At 33.9% G+C, this 24,897-nt stretch overlaps 3 protein-coding genes and 1 pseudogene across 9 annotated transcripts; 3 read left to right on the forward strand and 1 right to left on the reverse strand.

Annotated features, from left to right (window-relative positions):
- Positions 1–6,017: 6,017 nt before the first annotated feature.
- On the forward strand, positions 6,018–8,112 carry LOC121972502. The gene is made up of 5 exons (XM_042524162.1): positions 6,018–6,913; positions 6,998–7,085; positions 7,192–7,846; positions 7,891–7,982; positions 8,104–8,112. The coding sequence occupies exons 1-5, from the start codon at positions 6,018–6,020 to the stop codon at positions 8,110–8,112; spliced, it is 1,740 nt and encodes a 579-aa protein (XP_042380096.1).
- An 867-nt stretch (positions 8,113–8,979) lies between these two features.
- On the reverse strand, positions 8,980–13,265 carry LOC121970189 (DNA-directed RNA polymerase III subunit 2-like). 7 transcript variants are annotated; one of them, XM_042520727.1, is made up of 7 exons: positions 12,955–13,265; positions 12,381–12,866; positions 11,912–11,992; positions 11,676–11,831; positions 9,473–9,965; positions 9,320–9,382; positions 8,980–9,230 (listed from the first exon to the last, which is right to left on the reverse strand). In XM_042520727.1, exons 2-5 carry the CDS (start codon positions 12,531–12,533, stop codon positions 9,807–9,809), a joined length of 549 nt encoding a protein of 182 aa, XP_042376661.1. In that variant the 5' UTR covers positions 12,534–12,866; positions 12,955–13,265; the 3' UTR covers positions 8,980–9,230; positions 9,320–9,382; positions 9,473–9,806. The 7 variants fall into 7 exon arrangements, 5 of the variants coding, with proteins under 5 accessions (XP_042376661.1, XP_042376664.1, XP_042376660.1 ...); XM_042520730.1 differs by having other exon boundaries at positions 9,473–9,806; positions 9,888–9,965; positions 12,381–13,265; XR_006108866.1 differs by having other exon boundaries at positions 9,473–9,806; positions 9,888–11,831; positions 12,377–13,265.
- Positions 13,266–16,036: 2,771 nt separating this feature from the next.
- On the forward strand, positions 16,037–16,209 carry LOC121973913 (annotated as a pseudogene).
- A 5,392-nt stretch (positions 16,210–21,601) lies between these two features.
- Positions 21,602–23,859, forward strand: LOC121973451 (probable 3-beta-hydroxysteroid-Delta(8),Delta(7)-isomerase). Its single transcript, XM_042524877.1, has 4 exons — positions 21,602–21,978; positions 22,661–22,804; positions 22,911–23,019; positions 23,472–23,859. The coding sequence occupies exons 1-4, from the start codon at positions 21,822–21,824 to the stop codon at positions 23,728–23,730; spliced, it is 669 nt and encodes a 222-aa protein (XP_042380811.1). The 5' UTR covers positions 21,602–21,821; the 3' UTR covers positions 23,731–23,859.
- Positions 23,860–24,897: the final 1,038 nt, after the last annotated feature.

The following is a 24,897-nucleotide window of genomic DNA, read 5'->3' on the forward strand; positions in this document are numbered from 1 at the left end:
TAAATTTTATAAAATTTTAATTATATCTTATCACTACAAGAATTCAAACATTTAACTACGCATTTTAGCATCGCCATATGTACGTAAAATGCGTCGCAGAACATTTTACGACACAAACATGCGTCGCAATTGGTTCGTATGCAAATGTCAATATGATCTTTGGTGACGCATTAAGGCACACGTCGCCAAAGGTTACAACATTTCGCGACGCAAGTATTGGCGACACCTTCTTTTATTACGTCGCCAAATGACGTCGCCAAAGGTGATGTCATTTCGCAACGCTAATATTGGCGACACCTTCTTTTATGCGTCGCGAATAGGTTCTAACATGTCACGACACATAAAATGCGTCGCGAAATGTATTTTTGCTATATTTTTTTCTTTTATTATTTGTGACGCAATCTATGCATTACAAAATATATTGCTCATTCGGTCACAACATTATAATGTGTCTAAAATACATCATAAAAGTGCAATTTACTATTAATTAGTCAAATATTTTTAAAACATAAACACTGCAACTAGCTGTCAAATATTTCCCAAAAGAACATATAAGTAGTGAAATGTGCATTACATAATGTTGCAAAATAAAAAACTACATAGTCGATGATGGAGGCGGGGGAGGTGGTGGAGGAGGTCGAATTGAAGAGCATGTTGATGGAGGCTGGAATGAGAAGCCAGGAATGACCTGTTGAAGTTGGTGCAATAATGCTTCAAATTTTTGATGTTGTTCACGTATAGTCAGATTCTGTTCATCGATTGTTTTCTGCATAGTTGTAAATTTTCCATAATCATCATGATGTTTTGAACTGATGTTTGTAGCTCTAGAACCACCCACTACAGATAGTTTAGGTAATGGACATAAATCCTTCACGTAACGAGACCGTGAGCCTAAGACTTGCGTCATGATATTGACATCCTTTGGCTGGTATACATTATCAACCGTAGAGGTAAACTCTTCACTTTCTGATTGAGTCAATCGAAGATCTACCATTTCAGCATAAAAAAAAATATTAGTATGAAAAATAATGGATTAATGAATTTAAATTTTATGAACAAATACATCAACAATATGTAAAAAAATTATAAACAAATTAATCATCGAATATACAAATAAATAACCAAATGCTATTTCATTTTACATTAATTCGATGAAGCAGAAGGAATTATGTGAAGTACGTATCAACTATATATGCAGACAGCACAATCAAAATACAATTGGATCAAGTAGCAAATAATATATATAAATATTCATTAAACAGAATTCTTAAAACAAAATATTAAGAAACATGCAAACACTGTTAACGTAATTAATTAGTTAACAGTCAAATAAACCTATTTTTTATGAGTGACTTTAAAATGGGTGAGTATATGATATTGAAAATTTGTGCTTTACAGTGAGTATATGAGATACTGGATTTCTCTTTTTTTTTTTCTTTCTATCCTTTCTTTCAAATGAAACACAACGAAAGGGATATTCCATCTTTGATTCTTGTATCAATGATGCTTGAGCTATGTAAGTTTATATGTCCAAGATACGATAATTACATTACAAATTACCAAATTACTTGCAAGTGAAGCATGCACATTACTTGTAATTTTTGTAAAATACTTCAGTGAACAAATTAGTTAATCAAGCTCGAAGGAAGATAAAACCAAGCCAACATTTGATGGAAAATGTCTTTTGAACGTCAATCTTCATACATCTACAGCTAGTTAAAGTTAGGCAAGTTTCCAAAACTATTCCATAGCCATTAAATTAGAGAATTCAACAACAGACATATAGTACAGTAGCTTAGTAGGAGTATACATTTTTCAGTAAATCATGTTATGGCCTTTTCTGATTGAAATTATGTCTCATCTACTTGAGTTGCACTAAGTAATAATAATAATCAGAGAGGATATCTAAATATAGCTTCAACTTGAATGTATTAAATACTTACATGTTTTTGTGCAGCCCAATCATTCTTCCATTGTCCTCCTTTGTGAAAAAATTTCTCGAAGGTGTCAACCACACTCGGAAGCTCTCCCGTCACAGGATCAGCCTTAAAAAATGAAACAATTTATTATCATATAAATTATGATAAGAAATTTTATTTTCAAATAGAACTTACAGCTGTGTGATAATGTTGAACCAAAGTTTTCGATCCATGTGCACCTTCAAGTGGCCTATTAAACCGATTATTAGTATTCTTTTTAGATATTTCCTATAAAAAAAAAAGATAATATTAGTGCAAGTAACAATAAAAAAATATTTATCAACTAAATTTAACTATTACTAACCATTTGTTTTTTTGTGTCAAAATAATTACAAAGAAAATCTCAATCATCTTGGCTTACTCCCTTGTACGGCTTCCTTTTTGGTGAATCTTTATTTCCAAGTCCCCCCGAGTTGTTTCCAATGCCTCCTCATCTTACACCTTCCTTCTCGAATAGCTCTCATGGCAAGCCGCTCTACCTCCGCAATCACCAAGTTCGTCTTTTCATATTCAAATTTGTTATGCCAAAAAAAATTCATAAATGCATAAATTATTATAATAATAAGAACATAATACATTAAAGAACATAATGTAATTTCCCAATCTTACATCAAGACGGTCAAATATGAGTTGTTTTTCGGCCAAAGAGACATCCTCCCAACTCGTAATACGAGGAGATATTGTGTCTCGAACTATTTGAGCTATCAAGTTATTAAACCATTTTCCATTTTCTCCAAGACTACCTCCAGTATGCTCTTCAAATTCAACCTTCAATTTATCTTTTTTTTGCTTTTTTAATGCCTTCTCGAGAACTCTACTACAATATTGTTGTCTCCATGTCATTTGTTTACTTCTTCCATCACCTCCTGATCCACCCCCATTAGCACCTGAACTACTACCATCCAAACTAGACATCCTGTAAAAAAAAAAATAATAACATGAATAAATGAATGTATTGTTAAATCATGAATAAATGGAGTATATATACAACATGAATAGAATAAATAAATATTAATTCATATAAATATATTTCTTACTTCTTCTTCTGAAGTTGTGCCATTAGTTTCAATGTCAATATTATCATCATTGTCAATTTCAACAGTACTGTCATCTTCTTCATCATATTTTTCTAATGTGTCATCTTCAAAATCATCGTCATCAACTACAAAGTCGCCTATATTTTGCTACAACTGATCGATATTGATAACCTCGGTTGGTTCGATATCATCACGATAAAAGTTGACGTTCTCTAACTCTGGTAATTCTACCACTAGTTGCAATGGTTGCGAATTAAGTTCTTGCACTATGTGAGCATCAGTAGTAGTTTTGTCAACATCATTTTCAACTTCAATATTTGGATAGTCCCACACATTATGTGGGGCATAAGCTTGCACCAATTTCCACATTGGACCATTCTTGATATCATTCAAGTAATACACTGATTTTGCTTGCGATGCAAGTATAAATGGATCATTCTTGTACCATTCTGCCCCAGTATAGATGCTCGTGAATCTATTGTCTTCTTGAATTCTTCTTCTCCTAGGATCAGTGTCAAACCATTTGCACTTGAATATCAATACTTTACAATCTTTTAAATAACACAACTCTATCACGTCTTGAAGAACGCCATAATAGTTCTGCCCTTCTATGCCAGGTACAAGAATACCACTATTTTGTGTGGTTCGTCTAACATCTCGTTGTTCCACAATAAACTTAACACCATTGATAATAGCACTAGAGTATGAATACACAGTAAAATTAGATCTATTAGCTAATGCATATAATTCATCTGTGGCCTCAGATGATCCAACTGCTCGCATTTCATTAACCTACAGAATTTTTGAAGAAGTATTACATATAAATTTAATTTGATTTCTAAGATTATTTAGAATTGAACCATTTATCGTACTAATGTAAATAGGTCTTTTTACTTGCCTTATCTTTAAACCACAATGGAAATTCAACTTCTTGTTGTTGCTCCAAATTACGCACTCCCCTTGCCAGTAGACCATTTCGATGCTCTCTACATGATATTTAAAATAATATTATCAGCTAAAAATATGCATTTAGGTAAAGACAATAATTGAAAGAGTTACATATGACTTACTCAAGGTATTTTTCAACTTCTTGGCAATTATTTAGCACATACCACTCTGCCTTAATCCGTAACGAAGGTTCAAGAACCATGACCTCTTTCTTGCCCAAAGGTCGACCAACATGCTTGAATATAGAAATAATTCGAGACGAACAAGTGTTCACCCTATCATCATTTCTTTCAGGGCGATTATATCGGGTTTCGATATCTCGAAAATACATTGAGCAAAAGGTTAGAGCCTCATTAACAATGTAAGCTTCGGCAATTGACCCCTCTGGACGTGCTCGATTGTTAACATATTGTTTGTAGATCGCCATGATACTCCATGGCGTCCCTAGCTTCTCTGCAATTCTAAGACATCCATGTCATCATAAAGCAAGCTCAGACCTATGCTCTATTTATTCTTGTCCTTTCTTTTCTTTTGCTTTTAATCGATGTCTGAACAATGATTCTAAAGTTCTTCAATGAACTGAGGAACGATGACAAAGAAAAACTAAGAGAATTGTCTAAATTCTAATCTATTGTTGTTTTCAACTAGAAAAGAATAATGGTCTGTTCCGATCCTTTAAGCTTTTATAGATTTAAACTTAACTGGTTAATTTGTCAACCTATCTAGAAGCTGAGTCAACTGATCCTTTAAGCTTTTCATTATGTTTGATATTATTTTATCAAAAACTGTTCATAGAAAGTAATTTTCTTTTATAGAATTTTCTCTTTAATAAATTTTATTTTATTTTATCCTTTAATGAACATGCTTGTGTACAGATTAGATGCTACCCGCATCTTAACATTTTTCATTTATTTTATATATTTTGAATTGGCTCCAGTTTTACAAAATGACGATTGACAAAAGTTGGATGAGTTTGACGAATCGAATCTCTCGTGAATATAAAAATGGTGTTAAGATTTTTGTAGCACATGCTGTTGAGTACATCAATGAAGAGGGGAAAATAAGATGTCCATGTAATAATTGTTTGAATCATCGGCTACATCCACCTGGCTTAGTAGAGATACACCTAGTACGATATGACATACAACAGTCATACAAAGTGTGGGATTATCATGGTGAGCAATATGAACATCCACCAATAGAGCATGAAGATTTATCTGATACTGATGCCCCAGATGAAATGACAAATGTTCTAGCTGATTTGACAGGACCAGTAGAGATTGGAGAATCCAGTGAGCCTATTCAACAAGAAGGTTTCCAAACTGAGAATTTCGATGATATGTTGGAGGAAATTGAAAAAGAACTATATCCTGGATGTGTAAATTTCTCGGCACTTAATTTCTTGGTAAAATTAATACATGTGAAAGTACTCAACAAGTGGAGTAACAAGTCTTTTGATATGTTACTTAAGTTAATGAAACAAGCATTTCCTCAAGCAATATTACCCGACTCACACTATGAGGCAAAGAGAAAGCTCCGTGAATTGGGACTAGGGTACGAGTCAATCCATGTCTGTGAACATGATTGTGCTCTTTTCTGGAAAGAAAATGTTGGGTTTGAGAATTGTCCTATATGTGGCTCGAGTAGATGGGTTGACAAAAATGCAAAAGGGAAAAAGGTACCAAAAAAGGTGATGCAATATTTTCCCCTAACTCCTTGATTAAAGCGTTTGTATAGTTCTAGGCATACCGCAAAAGATATGAGATGACATGATGTTGAGCGACCAAAAGAGAATGGTGTTTTAAGACACCCTGCAGATGGTTCTGCTTGGAAGATGTTTGATAATAAATTTCTATTATTTGGCATGGATCCTAGAAATGTGCGTCTTGGTTTGGCAACTGACGGTTTTAATCCATTTGGCAACATGAACACTACTTACAGTATATGACCTGTTATAGTTGCCCCATATAACATGCCACCTTGGAAGTGTATGAAGTCTGAAAACATGATGTTGTCTTTATTAATACCTGGATCGACATCTCCTGGAAAAGACATGGATGTGTTCCTTCAGCCACTTATAGAGGACTTAAAAAAATTGTGGGAAGGTGTGAATACTGGAGATGCAGTAACTAGTGATACTTTCTTAATGCGTGCGGCAGTTTTGTGGACCATCAATGATTTCCCTGCGTATGCTTTAATGTCTGGATGGAGTACAAAAGGGTATAAAGCATGCCCAACTGGTAATGAAGAAACTCCTTCAAAAGGCATAAGGATTAAGATAGCTTATATTGGACATAGACGTTTTCTTCCTCTAAATGATCCAATGAGACGAAGCAAACAGTTTGATGGTCAGACGGAAAGGAGATCTCCTCCTAGTGAAATAACTGCTAAAGAAATATTAGCTCAGTTAGAACATGTGCATGTTGGTATTCCGGGAAAACATAAGCAATATGGAGGTATAAAGCGCAAGCGTTCTCCCATCGAGCTTAATTGGTCGAAAAAGAGCATATTTTTTCAGCTTGAATATTGGCAACACTTACCACTTCGGCATAACTTAGATGTAATGCACATCGAGAAGAATGTAAGTGATAATGTTCTCAGTACGTTGTTGAATATAGAAGGAAAATCAAAAGACACGGAAAAGGCAAGACTAGATCTTCAATATGTTAACAATCGAGCACATCCAGAGGGGTCAATTGCCGAAGCTTACATTGTTAATGAGGCTCTAACCTTTTGCTCAATGTATTTTCGAGATATCGAAACCCGATATAATCGCCCTGAAAGAAATGATGATAGGGTGAACACTTGTTCGTCTCGAATTATTTCTATATTCAAGCATGTTGGTCGACCTTTGGGCAAGAAAGAGGTCATGGTTCTTGAACCTTCGTTACGGATTAAGGCAGAGTGGTATGTGCTAAATAATTGCCAAGAAGTTGAAAAATACCTTGAGTAAGTCATATGTAACTCTTTCAATTATTGTCTTTACCTAAATGCATATTTTTAGCTGATAATATTATTTTAAATATCATGTAGAGAGCATCGAAATGGTCTGCTGGCAAGGGGAGTGCGTAATTTGGAGCAACAACAAGAAGTTGAATTTCCATTGTGGTTTAAAGATAAGGCAAGTAAAAAGACCTATTTACATTAGTACGATAAATGGTTCAATTCTAAATAATCTTAGAAATCAAATTAAATTTATATGTAATACTTCTTCAAAAATTCTGTAGGTTAATGAAATGCGAGCAGTTGGATCATCTGAGGCCACAGATGAATTATATGCATTAGCTAATATATCTAATTTTACTGTGTATTCATACTCTAGTGCTATTATCAATGGTGTTAAGTTTATTGTGGAACAACGAGATGTTAGACGAACCACACAAAATAGTGGTATTCTTGTACCTGGCATAGGAGGGCAGAACTATTATGGCGTTCTTCAAGACGTGATAGAGTTGTGTTATTTAAAAGATTGTAAAGTATTGATATTCAAGTGCAAATGGTTTGACACTGATCCTAGGAGAAGAAGAATTCAAGAAGACAATAGATTCACGAGCATCTATACTGGGGCAGAATGGTACAAGAATGATCCATTTATACTTGCATCGCAAGCAAAATCAGTGTATTACTTGAATGATATCAAGAATGATCCAATGTGGAAATTGGTGCAAGCTTATGCCCCACATAATGTGTGGGACTATCCAAATATGGAAGTTGAAAATGATGTTGACAAAACTACTACTGATGCTCACATAGTGCAAGAACTTAATTCGCAACCATTGCAACTAGTGGTAGAATTACCAGAGTTAGAGAACGTCAGCTTCTATCGTGATGATATCGAACCAACCGAGGTTATCAATATCGATCAGTTGCAGCAAAATATAGGTGATTTGTAGTTGATGACGATGATTTTGAAGATGACACATTAGAAGAATATGATGAAGAAGATGACAGTACTGTTGAAATTGACGATGATGATAATATTGACATTGAAACTAATGGCACAACTTCAGAAAAAGAAGTAAGAAATATATTTATATGAATTAATATTTATTTATTCTATTCATGTTGTATATATACTCCATTTATTCATGATTTATCAATGCATTCATTTATTCATGTTATTATTATTTTTTTTACAGGATGTCTAGTTTGGATGGTAGTAGTTCAGGTGCTAATGGGGGTGGATCAGGAGGTGATGGAAGAAGTAAACAAATGACATGGAGACAACAATATTGTAGTAGAGTTCTCGAGAAGGCATTAAAAAAGCAAAAAAAAGATAAATTGAAGGTTGAATTTGAAGAGCATACTGGAGGTAGTCTTGGAGAAAATGGAAAATGGTTTAATAACTTGATAGCTCAAATAGTTCGAGACACAATATCTCCTCGTATTACGAGTTGGGAGGATGTCTCTTTGGTCGAAAAACAACTCATATTTGACCGTCTTGATGTAAGATTCACTACTAGAATTAAGGTCTTTAAGGACACACATAAATGTCCTTATAATATACTTTTAGTGACACTAAAGCTATGGTGACATCACCAAAAAAAGTATTGAAATGCGATGTTAGCATAGACCTTCTAGTATTCCTGACATTTGTATAATGTCATTATAAAATATTTATGCTAACTTCAAAAATGTCTTAAATATAGGAATATAATGACAATCGAAAATGTCACGAAAAAATATTTCATGGACATTTATGAATGCCCTTTTATTATCTAAATAAGGACAAATATAAATGTCACCTAAACTAATTTATATTGACAATTATAAATATTTTAAATTTTTATATAAGGATAATAAAATATGTTAGTAATGATAATTTATAAGGATATTTTAAACTGTCGTCTTATATAATCTATAATGACATTATTAAATGTCAATTATAATATTTTATAAAAATATTAAATAAAAAACATTTAAAATACACCACAATAAATTACTAATATTTATTCAGAATACAAAACATTCATCACATAATAGAAAAAGTTGCACATCATCACAATTTAACCATCATCACAATTCACCACAATAAGGATAAAAACGTTTTACATCCAAAATATCCAATTCATTCACCATATCATCACAATTCATCCCATCGTCATAAAAGTACAAATGCAATACTGATATAAAAGTATTGAATCCAATGCTAACTAAATACTAATAAATCATTGATTTTTAAAACTAAGCCTTATAAAATAAAAACTCAACTAATTTACTATCAACCATCTTCAACCATCATATGCAAAATCCAAGTACCTGTCACCTACAAATATAATCAATAAATTTGTATAAGTAAATTAAACAATGAAAATATAAACCTAATAAGCATAATTTAAAGATTGAAAATCTTACCAAACGAGAAACATATAAAGTATCATTCTATATGCACTAATAGAAATCTTCGCTTATTGCCAACTGCAGATACATTTCATATTTATTTAAAATTTTAATAACATGATAAATATAAAAAATTAATAATATTTCACTAAAAGGTTTAAATCATACCAGATGACAAGGTCAAGCAATCATTCCTCCAAGTGTATCCTCAAATCTTTGTAAAAGATCATAAGATCTAATTAAATTTTCTTCGGGTTCTAGGACAACTAGTACTTGTACTTCACACCAATTTGGTCCTAGTTTTTGTCTCCCTACTATATTATTTGGATCCATGTTGAGAAGCACTCCTTTTGCCACAATTTTTGTTGAATCAAAAGATACTTTTTCATTGATATACAACGGCCAAAACCACGATCAAGAGACGACTTGTTCATGACAATTGCATCCTCAATGTCATATCCACTGTAACTCATAACAACAACAGTTGCATTCTGCCCAGCTCCTAGCATATCGTATCCAATATGGTAAAAAATGTTAGAAACAACTCATAAAGCATACCCATCATAACAGGGAAAATGCACACCAGTTCAATTGTTTTAGTTGTCAGCAATGGGCGTTGGGGATACACCAACAAATAAAGCAAAGTATCCGCTCGACAAAGCTGTCAGAATGAATACAGGTCAAAGAATAAATATCTTGGCAAATATAAATATCATACAATCCAGTGCCAGCATTTCTATCGCTAGGGCAATTGTAAGTGATTCTGAAATGCCATAAGATCTAACACTATAAAAGACATTAGCACTTAGCTATATGTGCATAAGTCAATTAAAAATCAGGAGCAACATGCATATATGCATAACATAACAGAATATAACAGACAGCAGTCCATTAACAAATAATACAACAAACCTAAGATCACTATGCATTTACATTGGCATCAGTTACTTCACCTAGCAAAAAACTTCTTCGTTTTGTTGTCAGCATCTTGTCCAAAAGAACTAAATGAAATATTCAAGCAACACAAAAATCAATAGAAAGTAACCACTGTCGTTAGGGTTGGGGATAAACAGACCTGAACCAATAAGCTTGAACCAAACTAGAAAATAGGCCAGATCCACTGGGCTCCAGGTTGAATTCCAAAGTGTTGTAAAAAACTCTTAACTATTTCAGAATACTCCAAATAACTAGGTTAATTAAGTTATACTCTGATTTAATTTAATCAAATTTGATCTGTTATTTCCATTAAATTAAAAAAAATGACTAACTTTGAATATAATCTCAAATAATTTGATTAATTATGTTATTAAATTTAATTAATTTAATCATATGATTGAATAAAATGAGTTAGATTAATTAATTTAATTAATTAATACTTTACTATTAATTCTCAAACTATTTATAACTATAGATTGTTATTATTATTATTTATAATAATAATCCAGTCACTTGCTCAGTGATCCTTCTTCGTTGAGGAGTGGAATGAACCTTCATGCTCATTGATTAATAAGTTTGCTTTGAACGCTGAAGAAAGCCTTCATTCCCAAGCATGGAATGAAACTTCATGCTCATCTAGTCACTTGCTCATTTGTCCTCCTTGCGAACAACAAAGAACAATGCTCTTCTCCTTGCCTTGCACCATTGATGACTCTCTACACAATGTCGGAAGAAGTTGAAGCTTCATTCTCCTCCATTGCTCTCTTGCAATATGTTCCTCCACAAGAATGTCGAACAACACTCTTCTCCTCACACACAATCGCACATCCTCGAAGTAATACCTAGATCATGATCTAAGTTTCTCATAATGAGAAAAAAATTTAATGTGATATATCAATAAACTAATAAATTGCTTGGTTGGAATGTCATGTCATGTTTTTTTATTTTCCAACTAATTCAATTTTGTTGTTCCTATCCGTCAAACGCAAATGAATATTCAGAAGTTTTAAATTATGTGATCCATATAACAATACAAACTTTGACAACCATAGTTGAATGAATTGGGATCAGCCGAATCATTTTAACAGGATGTAGGAATATGCATATAGAAAAGCTCAATAACAATGCTTGAGGCAGAAAATCAATGCATTTGCCTTAAAAGATCTAGTCCTAAAATGTCCAAGAATTCAGATAGAGACTAAATTCACTTCCCCAAATAATTGGGTAAGTTAGTACTCATATGTGCTATGACCATAGGATATGAGAATTTTGACATAAATCAATATGTTGCTAAAGTTGTATCTATAATTTACTTGTCTGATTGTAAGCAATATTACCCATAGCTTGTTTCCCCATTGCACACTACAACAAGAATTTGTTTCAGAATTAGTGTGGAGCTAAGCTGAAATCAAAATAAAAGGCAGTTCAACCAAACCTGGTATGCATTACGTGGAGATTGGTTGTGGTGAGGATAAGGAATTAAACCAGCACAAACACCTAAAAGTGTCAAAGGCTCAATCTCTATGTGGGTTATATCACACTTTTTCTTTTCAGAATCATCCGTGTCATTTTCACATTCATACAACGCTATCTGTCAACAAAAGTGTACCCGAGAGTGAATATGACAATTTCAAATGACAAAATGAGCATGGCAGTAGCAGATTAACGAACCAATGCATTGTTCTCTTCATTGGCATCAAGATATTCAACCAATCCATCCCAAAGAAAATCATCAAAAGTACGAATTCCAAGCTACAATACAATGACAAAAGTTTCAGAAACCACAATTTTATATGCCTACTAACGAGAATAAAGAGAGATCAATAATTAACCCAAAATAAGGAAAAACTTCAAATAAACATAAAACCTGTAATTCTTGGTTTGTGTCTTTGTCTAATAACTGGTGATAAAGATGTATTGCATCACGCGAAATTGAATAGTACCACAATCTTTTAAGAAAGCAATAGAAACAATATAATAGAAATACGATGGCGATGATTAACAAAGAAGCAAACCAAGTGTATGCAAGACCTAAGTTCTCATGCTCATGACTCTGGAATCATCAGAACAGATTAACTGGATGAAAATGGAAAGAAAAAAAAGAACAGATTTCCTATTTGCTTGTTGCATCATTACCAACCAGCTCTGCAATTCTAGGCACATCGATAAGGACATCCTTGAGTTCCTCCATGCTGACAAAACCACATAGCGCTTTGAACTCTGTCAAAGTGATCACCATCTCTGGCTTATGGTTTGGGTCCTTGTAAACATTTGGTTGCATCATATGAAGCATCCTTGCTAACTCCTTATTTGGGTGCACTTGACAATATCTTGAACAAGAAAGGCAGTCTGTTCCCTAGTTCGCCAAGACCTTTTCTCCCAGAGCACCAGGGTTCTCCCGAATCCACTTCTTAAGTGGAATTTCCTCCGAATCCGAGCCCGCAAAGGAAGGTCCCGACTCATGTGTGCCCATCTAGAACTCTGCGTAAGGACGAGATAAATCGATCTGGGAGTTAGAGTTCCACTCAAACAGACGCGCCATCGTCGAATCCTCCCCACGGCGTCCCTAATCATAGTTCTGGACCAAGCACCAAAGTCGCAACAGCCTCAGCGGTGCCTCCATTACCTTAGGGGAGAACAGAAACCCTATGAGGAGGAGGGATGAAGGTTGGGGCTCTTCGTGGTGGAGGTAGTGTTGCGGAGGAAATTCTTACATCGCGGGGAGGCAGTGTTGCGGAGAAATCGTCGTGGAGACGCACAATGGAGGCCAGCGGCTGGCAGGGGTGGCGTCGACTGGCAGTGGCGATGACAGGGATGTGTGAGCATGGATGAGAGGAGCGGCGATGGTGAGAGGAGCAGGTGAGAAGAGAGGCGACAGCGATAGCAGGTTAGGGAGGAGAAAGGGAGAGGAACGACGACAGGTACGCGTGAGTGTAGGAGAGAGGAGTGCGACGGTGAGAACAAGAAGATAGAATCGGCGTGTACAGTGGGAAGAAGAGTGATCGATTAGGTTATGTTGCATGGAAAAAAAAGGGCTTAACTAAGGTTATTAGAATATTATATGGTGACATTAATAAAAATCTGTCCCTATAAATAGTTTAATACGATATTTTAATATTTAAAATAATTTATTTTGATAAATGTCATTAAAAATTATATATAATGACATTTAAATTCAAATGTCATTAAGAAAGTGTTTAGGGTTTAGAAAGTGTCATAATAGATCATATTTCTAGTAGTGATTGGAAAATTACATTATGTTCTTTAATGTATTATGTTTTTATTATTATATTAATTTATGCATTTATGAATTTTTTTTGGCAGAACAAATTTGAATATGAAAAGACGAACTTGGTGATTGCGGAGGTAGAGCGGCTTGCCATGAGAGCTATTCGAGAAAGAAGGTGTAAGATGAGGAGGCATTGGAAACAACTCGAGGGGACTTGGAAATAAAGATTCACCAAAAAGGAAGCCGTACAAGGGAGTAAACCAAGATGATTAAGATTTTCTTTGTAATTATTTTGGCACAAAAAAACAAATGGTTAGTAATAGTTAAATTTAGTTGATAAATATTTTTTTTATTGTTACTTGCACTAATATTATCTTTTTTTTTTATAGGAAATATCTGAAAAGAATACTAATAATCGGTTTAATAGGCCACTTGAAGGTACACATGGATCAAAAACTTTGGTTCAACATTATCACACAGCTGTAAGTTCTATTTGAAAATAAAATTTCTTATCATAATTTATATGATAATAAATTGTTTCATTTTTTAAGGTTGATCCTGTGACGGGAGAGCTTCCGAGTGTGGTTGACACATTCGAGAAATTTTTTCACAAAGGAGGACAATGGAAGAATGATTGGGCTGCACAAAAACATGTAAGTATTTAATACATTCAAGTTGAAGCTATATTTAGATATCCTCTCTGATTATTATTATTACTTAGTGCAACTCAAGTAGATGAGACATAATTTCAATCAGAAAAGGCCATAACATGATTTACTGAAAAATGTATACTCCTACTAAGCTACTGTACTATATGTAATACCTGTTGTTGAATTCTCTAATTTAATAGCTATGGAATAGTTTTTGAAACTTGCCTAACTTTAACTAGTTGTAGATGTATGAAGATTGACGTTCAAAAGACATTTTCCATCAAATATTGGCTTTGTTTTATCTTCCTTCGAGCTTGATTAACTAATTTGTTCACTGAAGTATTTTACAAAAATTACAAGTAATGTGCATGCTTCACCTGCAAGTAATTTGGTAATTTGTAATGTAATTATCGTATCTTGGACATATAAACTTACATAGCTCAAGCATCATTGATACAAGAATCAAAGATGGAATATCCCTTTCGTTGTGTTTCATTTGAAAGAAAGGATAGAAAGAAAAAAAAAAGAGAAATCCAGTATCTCATATACTCACTGTAAAGCACAAATTTTCAATATCATATACTCACCCATTTTAAAGTCACTCATAAAAAATAGGTTTATTTGACTGTTAACTAATTAATTACGTTAACAGTGCTTGCATGTTTCTTAATATTTTGTTTTAAGAATTCTGTTTAATGAATATTTATATATATTATTTGCTACTTGATCCAATTGTATTTTGATTGTGTTGTCTGCATATATAGTTGATACGTACTTCACATAATTCCTTCTGCTTCATCGAATTAATGTAAAATGAAATAGCATTTGGTTATTTATTTGTATATTCGATGATTAATTTGTTTATAATTTTTTTACATATTGTTGATGTATTTGTTCATAAAATTTAAATTCATTAATCCATTATTTTTCATACTAATATTTTTTTTTATGCTGAAATGGTAGATCTTCGATTGACTCAATCAGAAAGTGAAGAGTTTACCTCTACGGTTGATAATGTATACCAGCCAAAGGATGTCAATATCATGACGCAAGTCTTAGGCTCACGGTCTCGTTACGTGAAGGGTTTATGTCCATTACCTAAACTATCTGTAGTGGGTGGTTCTAGAGCTACAAACATCAGTTCAAAACATCATGATGATTATGGAAAATTTACAACTATGCAGAAAACAATCGATGAACAGAATCTGACTATACGTGAACAACATCAAAAATTTGAAGCATTATTGCACCAACTTCAACAGGTCATTCCTGGCTTTTCATTCCAGCCTCCACCAACATGCTCTTCAATTCGACCTCCTCCACCACCTCCCCCGCCTCCATCATCGACTATGTAGTTTTTTATTTTGCAACATTATGTAATGCACATTTCACTACTTATATGTTTTTTGGGAAATATTTGACAGCTAGTTGCAGTGTTTATGTTTTAAAAATATTTGACTAATTAATAGTAAATTGTACTTTTATGATGTATTTTAGACACATTTAATGTTGTAACCGAATGAGCAATATATTTTGTAATGCATAGATTGCGTCACAAATAATAAAAGAAAAAAATATAGCAAAAATACATTTCGCGACGCATTTCATGTGTCGTGACATGTTAGAACATATTCGCGACGCATAAAAGAAGGTGTCGCCAATATTAGCGTTGCGAAATGACATCACCTTTGGCGACGTCATTTGGCGACGTAATAAAAGAAGGTGTCGCCAATACTTGCGTCGCGAAATGTTGTAACCTTTGGCGACGTGTGCCTTAATGCGTCGCCAAAGATCATATTGACATTTGCATACGAACCAATTGCGACGCATGCTGGTGACGCATGTTTGTGTCGCAAAATGTTCTGCGACGCATTTTACGTACATATGGCGACGCTAAAATGCGTAGTTAAAAGTCTGAATTCTTCTAGCTTTTAGTTAAGATAAAGTGTAGTATTTGTTCTTATCAATTTAATATCTGATATAAAAAATTAAATTATTTTTTTATGAGGGAGAGTTCGTTACACTAGCTTGCTATTAGAGTTCTTGAGCATCACCCTTGCGTTGCACTGCATGAGTTCGATGCACTCTTACCAAGTCCAATTCTCAAGTCCAAGGTATTAATTTACACGTATACATGTATTATATTATACATGCAACATGTGTGTGTGATGACTAGCATAATGAAAAAGTGTTAGACTCGTAGATATTGAAAGTTTTTTTTTTATATAATGGAGAGATGAGTGTATGTTTTACTTTTGACGTGACATTACCATTAGAGATGCCCTAAATAATTTTATATTGTTGTGCCAATATTTAAAAGTTCAATCAAGGGCGGATCCAGTGGGGGGGGGGGGGTGACATCGGCGGTCGCCCTCCCTATCGGTGATGGAACCCCTAGTATTATGGGATTCCACCGATGGAGATGGAGGATATCACCCCTTGTTTATCATGATTTATCTCTCCATATTTGAATTTCTAAATTTATCATTGAGTTCTATAATATATTCATCATGTCCTCGAGATAATGGTGCAATGCTAAATGATAGGATAATATACTCATGCAACGTTGGTTTATTATTCTTATGTAATTAAATCCATTATGGGCATGATATGTATATATAGGCTGGTGTTAGTCTGCATATCTGTCATTAGTATCCACTATGGGTGCTCGTCAATTTTTTTACGTTTTCAGTTGTGCTAATAAAATTTAGCTTTAGGATTTAATCGTTGGATTATAATCTTACTATTTTATTAAAAATCTCCCCCCTTTACTAACTAACTTTGGTGAAGCCTAAAATGAATTTACGTTACTGTCCTTTTTTCTATTCACACTAAAAATAATTTCAAAGTTTATTAGTAATTTTCTTTGGTTGTTTTATATAAAAAATATAGTTCTCTTTAGTCCCACATCTTAGAATTGACAACACTATGATCAAAGAAACTTCTATAAATATTTTAGATCGACGATGTTAAAAAATATATTTTTCTTAGTTTCTTTTATTAAGATAAGTATAATATTAAATTAAAATAATTTTTTTCATAGAGAAGCCCATTACAATAGTTTATCTCTAAGATAACACTAGAAAATCCAAACAATTCGGATTTTAAAAACTCAAATAATTTATATATTATTATATTAAACACGCAACGCGTGTGTACGATCACACTAGTATAAATAAAAAATGATGTGTGGGATAACAAATTATTTTTTTTTTTAAAAATAAAAGTTAGATATTAAAATGCACTTTATTTTACAAAATTTTAACCTTAAGATATATAGTGACAAATGTATTTAATTACTAAATTCTTATTCAATACTTTTAACCAGTTATAGGCTTTGTATAGTATATTATCCAATTGTTCTATGCTATAGCAATTTTAATTAAAACGACTATTGAATAATTTTAATCAAATTAAAACAATAATAATTTAGTTTTTTTCTCAATAGTGCTCTTTTGACGATAACAAAAATAGAGGTGTGTAAGTACGCCGTGAAAGTTTTGATATGATCAAACCAAGTCAAGTTAGGTTTTGTTATATTTTGATATCTTGTGTCTAATTGTGTAGAAATTTAGAGGCACAGAAGGTCGAGCAAAAGACACAGGTAGCGAGAAGAACGACATGGGAGAGTCGACGGACTCAGTGCGTTCCAGGGACGAGGCGTTGCGGAAGAGTATGCTGGTGGACGAGAAGAAGACGCGCGACGTTTCCGAGGGATGAGAAGCCGGAGCAGAAGATTGCTTGAGAATGTCGGAAGATGGGTTCAGGTGAGCCCTATTCCGGATGACCGAAATCACCTAAGCAAGAAGAGTCAGAGTGGAAAACTCGGAGGAAAAATCAACCTACAGTTGATTGTGCTTCGAGGCTCGGATCACTTGGGTGACCCTGGGGTGCCTCGCCCCGGGGAGCTGGAAACACAGTTTGAGCCCCTGAAATTGAAAAGTTAGTCAAACGCAACGTGACACGATTCGCCACAACGGGGATAAAATTTTATCCCCCAGACACTTGGAATCCTTCTAGGCGCCCCGATCAAGACTATAAATACAGTTCTGATCCCAGAAGCTAATTAAAAACAACACTTGTAATCGATTTTAATTCAGTTTAACTTTGTAGTTATGAGATTTGACTACAGTAAGAGACTTCTCAGCAAGAGGAGATTTTAGTGAGTTTTGATTTCCTTAGATTAGTAATTTGCTGATTACAAACCAAGTAATTTTTTATGTCTCTTCTTTCTTTAATTAGTTTGTATTACTTTTTATACAATTGCTAGTTAAATAAAGTTTTAAAATTCGAGGAAGGTTCATTTTTTATTTACAGAGTTATTCACCCTCCTCCCTCTAGTCAACAGCCAAGAGTCCTACAAGATGTCCATTTAATTTTCGATACAAATCAAAGGGTGCCTCTTCTAAAGGATGCTCTAATTTGGAAAAAAAAAATATTAAAAAGTTGTTCATCATATTTTTTAATCTAAAAATACTCTTATTTCAATGTCATTATAAAAAATACTATTATTTCAGTGTCATTATAATAGTTATAGTCCTAGTTGTTATAATAAGTCTAATTAACTGTTTGTATTCCATTTGATTAAAACTTGTTACATATAAGAACATCATTATTTCAAAGCACTCATTATCAAGTTTATCAAAATTATTCACTTAATCAAAATCACTTTAAAATTATCAAAATTGCTTAACACTCTCGCTACAACTTATAGTAGTAATGAACTTAATTGTTACAATATGCAATTAGTTGCAATGATTATGATCATAATAAAATTGTTTTGCATAGAGCATTGGTGAGGCAAAAATCTATATCTTCATTGGAGGTCGCTAATGCATTGATTAATAAGTGTGAGAGGGCTCCCTTATGTGCTAGTGGCTAGCGCATGAGGTGTTGTCACAATGGGGTACGGGGTTCGAATTTTGGTAAAGTTGAGGTAAATACCTCATTTATGTGCTAGTCACTATTCCAAAGGTTAGTAGCCGCCCGTGATTTACCTTCTCCGTATTGACTCTGGGACGGGTTGACGGAGGCGTTGGGGCGAACATATTCATCTTTTTGTCACAATGAGAGGGCTCATCAAGAATTATCTCAGTGAGAACGACACCGATTCGATGTTTAAGTCAGAAGGATAGAATAATATTACAAAAATAAAAAACAATAAAATTAGGATTAAGATTTTCTATACCGTAGTCTCTCGTATCACCATGCTATACTATTTTATAGATCATGTTTTCAAACCCTAACGGGTTATTGGATCTCTAATTTACGGGGTGTGTGTAAGTCCTGCTCAATTCTAATGTCGAGCGGAGCTGTGTTAATAGAAAAAAAAAATATTTCTTAACATAACTTGGAGGAATTTTATTTTGTATTATAACAATTATAATTATAGCTATTAAAATATCTATTAAATACAAGTATTTTAATATACTAAAACGTCAAATTTTTTTAATTATTTAATAATAAAAATAAGGGACACCTTTATTATTTACTTTGTGGCAAGTAAATTAATAAATGTGTCCCTTATTTTTCAAAAAAAATATGGAACCGCTACATCAGCGGCCCCCCTAGAGTCGGTCCCACGGATATAGAGGGAGGTAAATACAGGTACACAGGTGGAAAATACATAGTGGAGACGTTAACCCAGACAGTGACACCCCGAGGATCGACCTCTAGACCTTTAAATCATAGAACTATACACTCCCCATCTGTACTACGCCCTGGGGACAATGCATCCCTTATTTTTCGCTCTGTCTAGAATGGGTGAGAGAAATAGAATGGGTGAGAGAAAAAGAAGGGAAGGGTAAGGATAAATGAGAAGCCTATTTAAAATGGAGTGAATTACGAACGGAAAGAGGAGAGATGGATACGGCTTACCTTTACATGTTTGAGAATATTAAAATTTCTTAAATCCAAATTAAATGTAAGGAGGGGAAGGAGCACTCATTTTAATTTTATCTCTATTTTTTTTCACATATATATTTATTTTAAGAAATATTCTATATGTTTAACTTTAATCCGGCTCCCTTTCCTCCTTCCCTCTCTTCCAAAACAAAGGGAAAAAATATTTTACTTTCTTTCTCTCCTTTTCCCTTCTATTAATAAACCTTTCCTTGTCCCATCAAGGCTAGGGAAAAATAATTTATAATTTTTTATCAAAAGAACGGTCATATTTTTTTTATTTACCAACAAGAAACACTCTATTTCAAAACTATAAAAAAAAACACTAAAAATAATATTATTTTCTTCCAACCTCTCCCGCCAACCTCCTAAATCCTACGTTATTTTTCAATGAATGAGCCTACAACTAAAAATGAGCCGAGCTAAGTCGAGCTTTGGGGTGTTCAAGCTTATTTGATAAGGTAGTCAAGCTGAGTCGAGCTTAAAATGAACAAAACTTTTAAAATGATTGTTCAACCTTGGCTTGGTTTATTTTTTATGAGCTTGAGCTTGTTTGAAGTTTAGTTTGAATTTGGCTTGTTGGGATGTTATCGAGCTCTCAATTCAAGCTTGGCTTGAGTTTGGTTCGAGTTTTGTTTGTTTAGATGTTATCGAACTCTCAATTTAAGCTTGTTTGATTGTTTGAAAACTTTAATTATTTGATTAGTTATTGAGCTTGATAATTTAAACTTATTTATTTGTTTTATTTTATTATTTATTTAGCATATTGAAAATAATTTTATTAATGAATATGGTTCGTAAATATTGTTCACGAATATTAATGAGTTGAACACATATGTGTTTAGCTTGTTTGTTTAGTTTAATGAGTTGTTCAAGTTTGTTTATTTAATTAATATTATGTATATTGAACGAACATATATAAGCTCTTACCAAACCGAACATCAAGTTTGTTCACGAACGCTTGATTCATTTACAACCCTACATGAACCTGATATGGAAAAATATTAGACCTATATTGGACTTGATATTTTCTATATCAGAAACCAAATGCATGATATGAGAAAATATTAGGCCTAGTATAAGTCTAATATCGAAAATATCAAGCCCAGGCTGAGTCTGAGTCTGATATAATCTAATATTAGGTTCATACTGAATTTGATATTGGACCATATTATGGCAAAAGACGAATACGCTCGCCCCCCGCTCCCGCCAACCCGTCCCAGGACTAACACGGAGGAGGTAAATCACGGACGACTATTAATCTTTGGAATAATGACTAATATATAAGGGAGACATTTATCTCAGCTTTGTCAGAATTTAAATTTTAGACCTTGTCTATACCTCGACTAGCCTTTGGACCATATTAGATCTATTGAAGAGAGGAATATAATAGAAAATGGAAAGAGAGGAGAAATTCAGAAGGTTGACGAAAAAGATAGGAAGAGAATAATAATATTTTTAATACTTTGGGTAGTTTTAAAATTGGAGTACTCGCTTAGATAAATAAAGAAACGTGACCTTTTAAAAAACCAAAAAATCTAAATAAGGGACGCTTTCCCAAGTTTCTATATATAGAAAAACTCTCGCGGAAATATTAATTAGCCAAGGAGGCGTATGAATATCAACCTAATCCATTTAAATAGGGAAACCGTGATCGACTGAGACTGTGCGAGATCGGCGGCGAGGGAGTTCGTTGGTGTGATCGAAATCGCATACTGTTATTCCTGTTCTGCTGCGATCGGAGTCGGTAAAGAGGAAGCGAACGATAAGAAGAGGCAGATTAGAAGAGAGAGGCGAAGCAATGGAGGGCGAAGAAAGAGGAGGATGGGCGCACCCCTACGTGCCCAAGGATCTGGAGTTGCCGGGCTACGTACCCTGCTTCCTCTCTCAGATGGATATCGTCATCCCCTACCTCGGCAGCACCGTGCTTCTCGTCTCCCTCGTCTGGTTCTTCTCCGGTACTTGGAGTCTCGATCCCTACCCCCTTCTGTTTGTGTTTTTCCTTGTTCTTCTCAATTGCCTGTGACTAATTTGACGGAGTAACTCATCAAAAGATTTTATATTCCGGCGCATTTACTGTCTAAATATTGTATTTTGTCTTCCTTTTGGCGGAGTTCCGCGGCTTGTGTGGAGATTAACCAGTTACAAAAGTTTGAATCCGAGTCTACGATTTGACTAATTTATTCTTCATGTTCACTTTTCTCACTTTCTATACTTTTTACTATTAGACGCGTGAAGGAGTGTGAGAGATGTCTCATCTCGCTTTAGTTGGTTAGATATTTTTTTTTTGCAAGAAAACACTCTCTAATTCTGTCCATACCATCTTCTGCTTGTAGCAATGCTTCCGAGAGAAGATCTGCTGGTGTTTTGAACATTTTGTTGTCTTTACTCCCTGAATTCTTCGCGATCCTTATATAAGGCTGTCCCATCTGCAAGAGGAGTCTTCTTGATAAAGTTTCGAACGATGTTGTATTCTTGGTTGATGCAATGTTTAGTTGACCCGCTTGGAAAGCCATTGTGAAATAAATAAATAAATAAATAAAGAACAGCAGCATATCACACGATTAAATTCAATGCAAAGTTGGATCGATATTAAAGTTCGTGCTATTACTTTGTTAGTTACATGTTCTTCTATGACAGGGCGATCAAAGTTGACAAAGATTGATAGGTTGCTTATGTGCTGGTGGGCATTCACGGGACTGACACATCTAATTGTTGAGGGTTACTTTGTTTTCTCTCCTGACTTCTACAAGGAAAAAACTCCACATTATTTAGCTGAACTTTGTAAGTGCTCAACCAGTGTTTTTTTTTGTTTAACATACATATCTGAAGCTGTTTGGGCATAATTTAAATTGAAGTTTGTATCTTTTATGATCATCTGAAACATCAGGGAAGGAATATAGCAAAGGAGACTCGAGATACGTAGGAAGAGATACAGGAATTCTCACTATTGAAATAATCACTGCCGTTTTAGAGGGTCCTGCCAGTCTTCTTGCAGTGTAAGACATTGATCTGCTTTTCTCTAGTTGTAAATATTAGTTTAGATATACCAGGGATGGTCTAAGTTGTGTTTAGATATACCAGGGAGGTCTAAGTTGTGTTTTGCAACAATTAATTGAAAGTAATTATCTTGTGTTTTAATTCTGTATTGAAACAATTTATTTGATGGTTTATTATTCTTTTGTAATTTACTCCACTATAAGCTATCTTCTCGTGTAGTAAGCTAAAACAAAAAGGCAGCTAGTAGTCTGATATCAACTAGAAGTTGATAAATGTTGTATTACATGTTCACTTGAACAGTATGGCAAGATTTGCGATAACAGAATAATATTTTCAGCCAAGAGTAATAGACAGAATAACTAAACAAAGCTTAAGCTTCAGCCAAGAAGTTTTCGTTATTCTTATCGGTATGGTCAGTTTTGTAACTTAAGTTTGATGTGGTACTTTCCAGGTACGCAATTGCTACAAGAAAACCCTACAGCTACATTCTTCAGTTTACAGTTTCTCTTGGACATCTCTATGGCTGCCTTTTTTACTTCATTGCTGCTTTTCTGGAGGGAGACAATTTCGCAACTAGCCCGGCCTATTATTGGGCATACTACGTGGGGGCAAACGTCTGGTGGGTTGTCATACCGCTGCTTATCGCAACGAGGGTTTGGAAGAAGATAACCACAGCGACTCAAGCAGGGAAGAAGTTAAAAGCTGTATGAAGAAGTTTCTAAATCATGCAATACTTTTGTGTTGTGGCATTGTCTTTATGGAACTTGAGACTTGTTATGATGCCTTTGATTCCCAATTTTGGATAGATGTCGAATAAAAGAGTTATTCCTTTCGGAATAGATGTGGGGAATAAGTAAGAAATATAAATATTTTGTTGTTTAGTTTAGGAATTAAAATAGATATCGAATAACTATTATTATATCTTTTTGGTAGGAATATTATAAAGGGTAGCATGCAATAGTAAAATTGCTGTGTGATATGAAAGTCACATATTTGAGTCAGTTTTTTCCCGGGATTCTGCGTTGACGGGTGTATGAGTGTTGTCCGTTTAATATTTTAGCAAGATAAATTCAACATTTTACAACAAAGGTTATTTTTCTATTTTTAAATAAGTATTTATTCATTTTCTTTTAGAAAAAATCAGAATGGCTTTTTAGAAATCATTAAGGTGGCGTTTTTTTTTCTAATTTTATTTTTAATTGAAAGAACGTCCACCTATCAACCCTCTAGAATGATAGGGATGTTCTTAAATATATTATTATTATTATTATTGTCATATGTATAAAATAAAGTGTTATATAAAAAAATAATATTCACATAATAACTTAGTTTATAATTGATATAATATAGATTTATCTTGTTTAACAATATTTACAATGTAGCAATTACGATTTTATAGTCATTATAAGATACACTTATCTTGCTCAATAACACTCATATTTTAACAGCTACGAACTATAATTGTTATTGTAGGACCCGGTAGGTCGGCTGGAGAGGGTTGAATTACCTGAAACACTAAAACAAACTACCTTTCTCCTCTTTCAATTTAGATTAGCAACAATAGTATAAAAATAAACAATACGAAACTAAATGAAAGAGACTCAGAATTTACTTAATTACAACTGGGGTGGTTGTTAATCCAAGGCAGATGAAAGCTCACTAAGAATCTCCTTCAGTGAAGGCTGAGAAGCCTTTTACACACATTAACAGCTGAGACTATTGCTAGAAAATGAATACTCAAGTTATTACATATTTTCTAGATTTAGGGGTCTTTTTATAGCCTCTGAAAAAACTTATCCGCAGGCTGAAGGCGCCTTCCATAGGGCTGGAAGGCGCCTCCAGCGAGGCGCTGGTGGATAAAGTTTTATCCACTGCAA

This window comes from Zingiber officinale, chromosome 4A (genome assembly GCF_018446385.1).
Source record: "Zingiber officinale cultivar Zhangliang chromosome 4A, Zo_v1.1, whole genome shotgun sequence".
In the NCBI taxonomy this organism is placed as follows: Eukaryota; Viridiplantae; Streptophyta; class Magnoliopsida; order Zingiberales; family Zingiberaceae; genus Zingiber; species Zingiber officinale.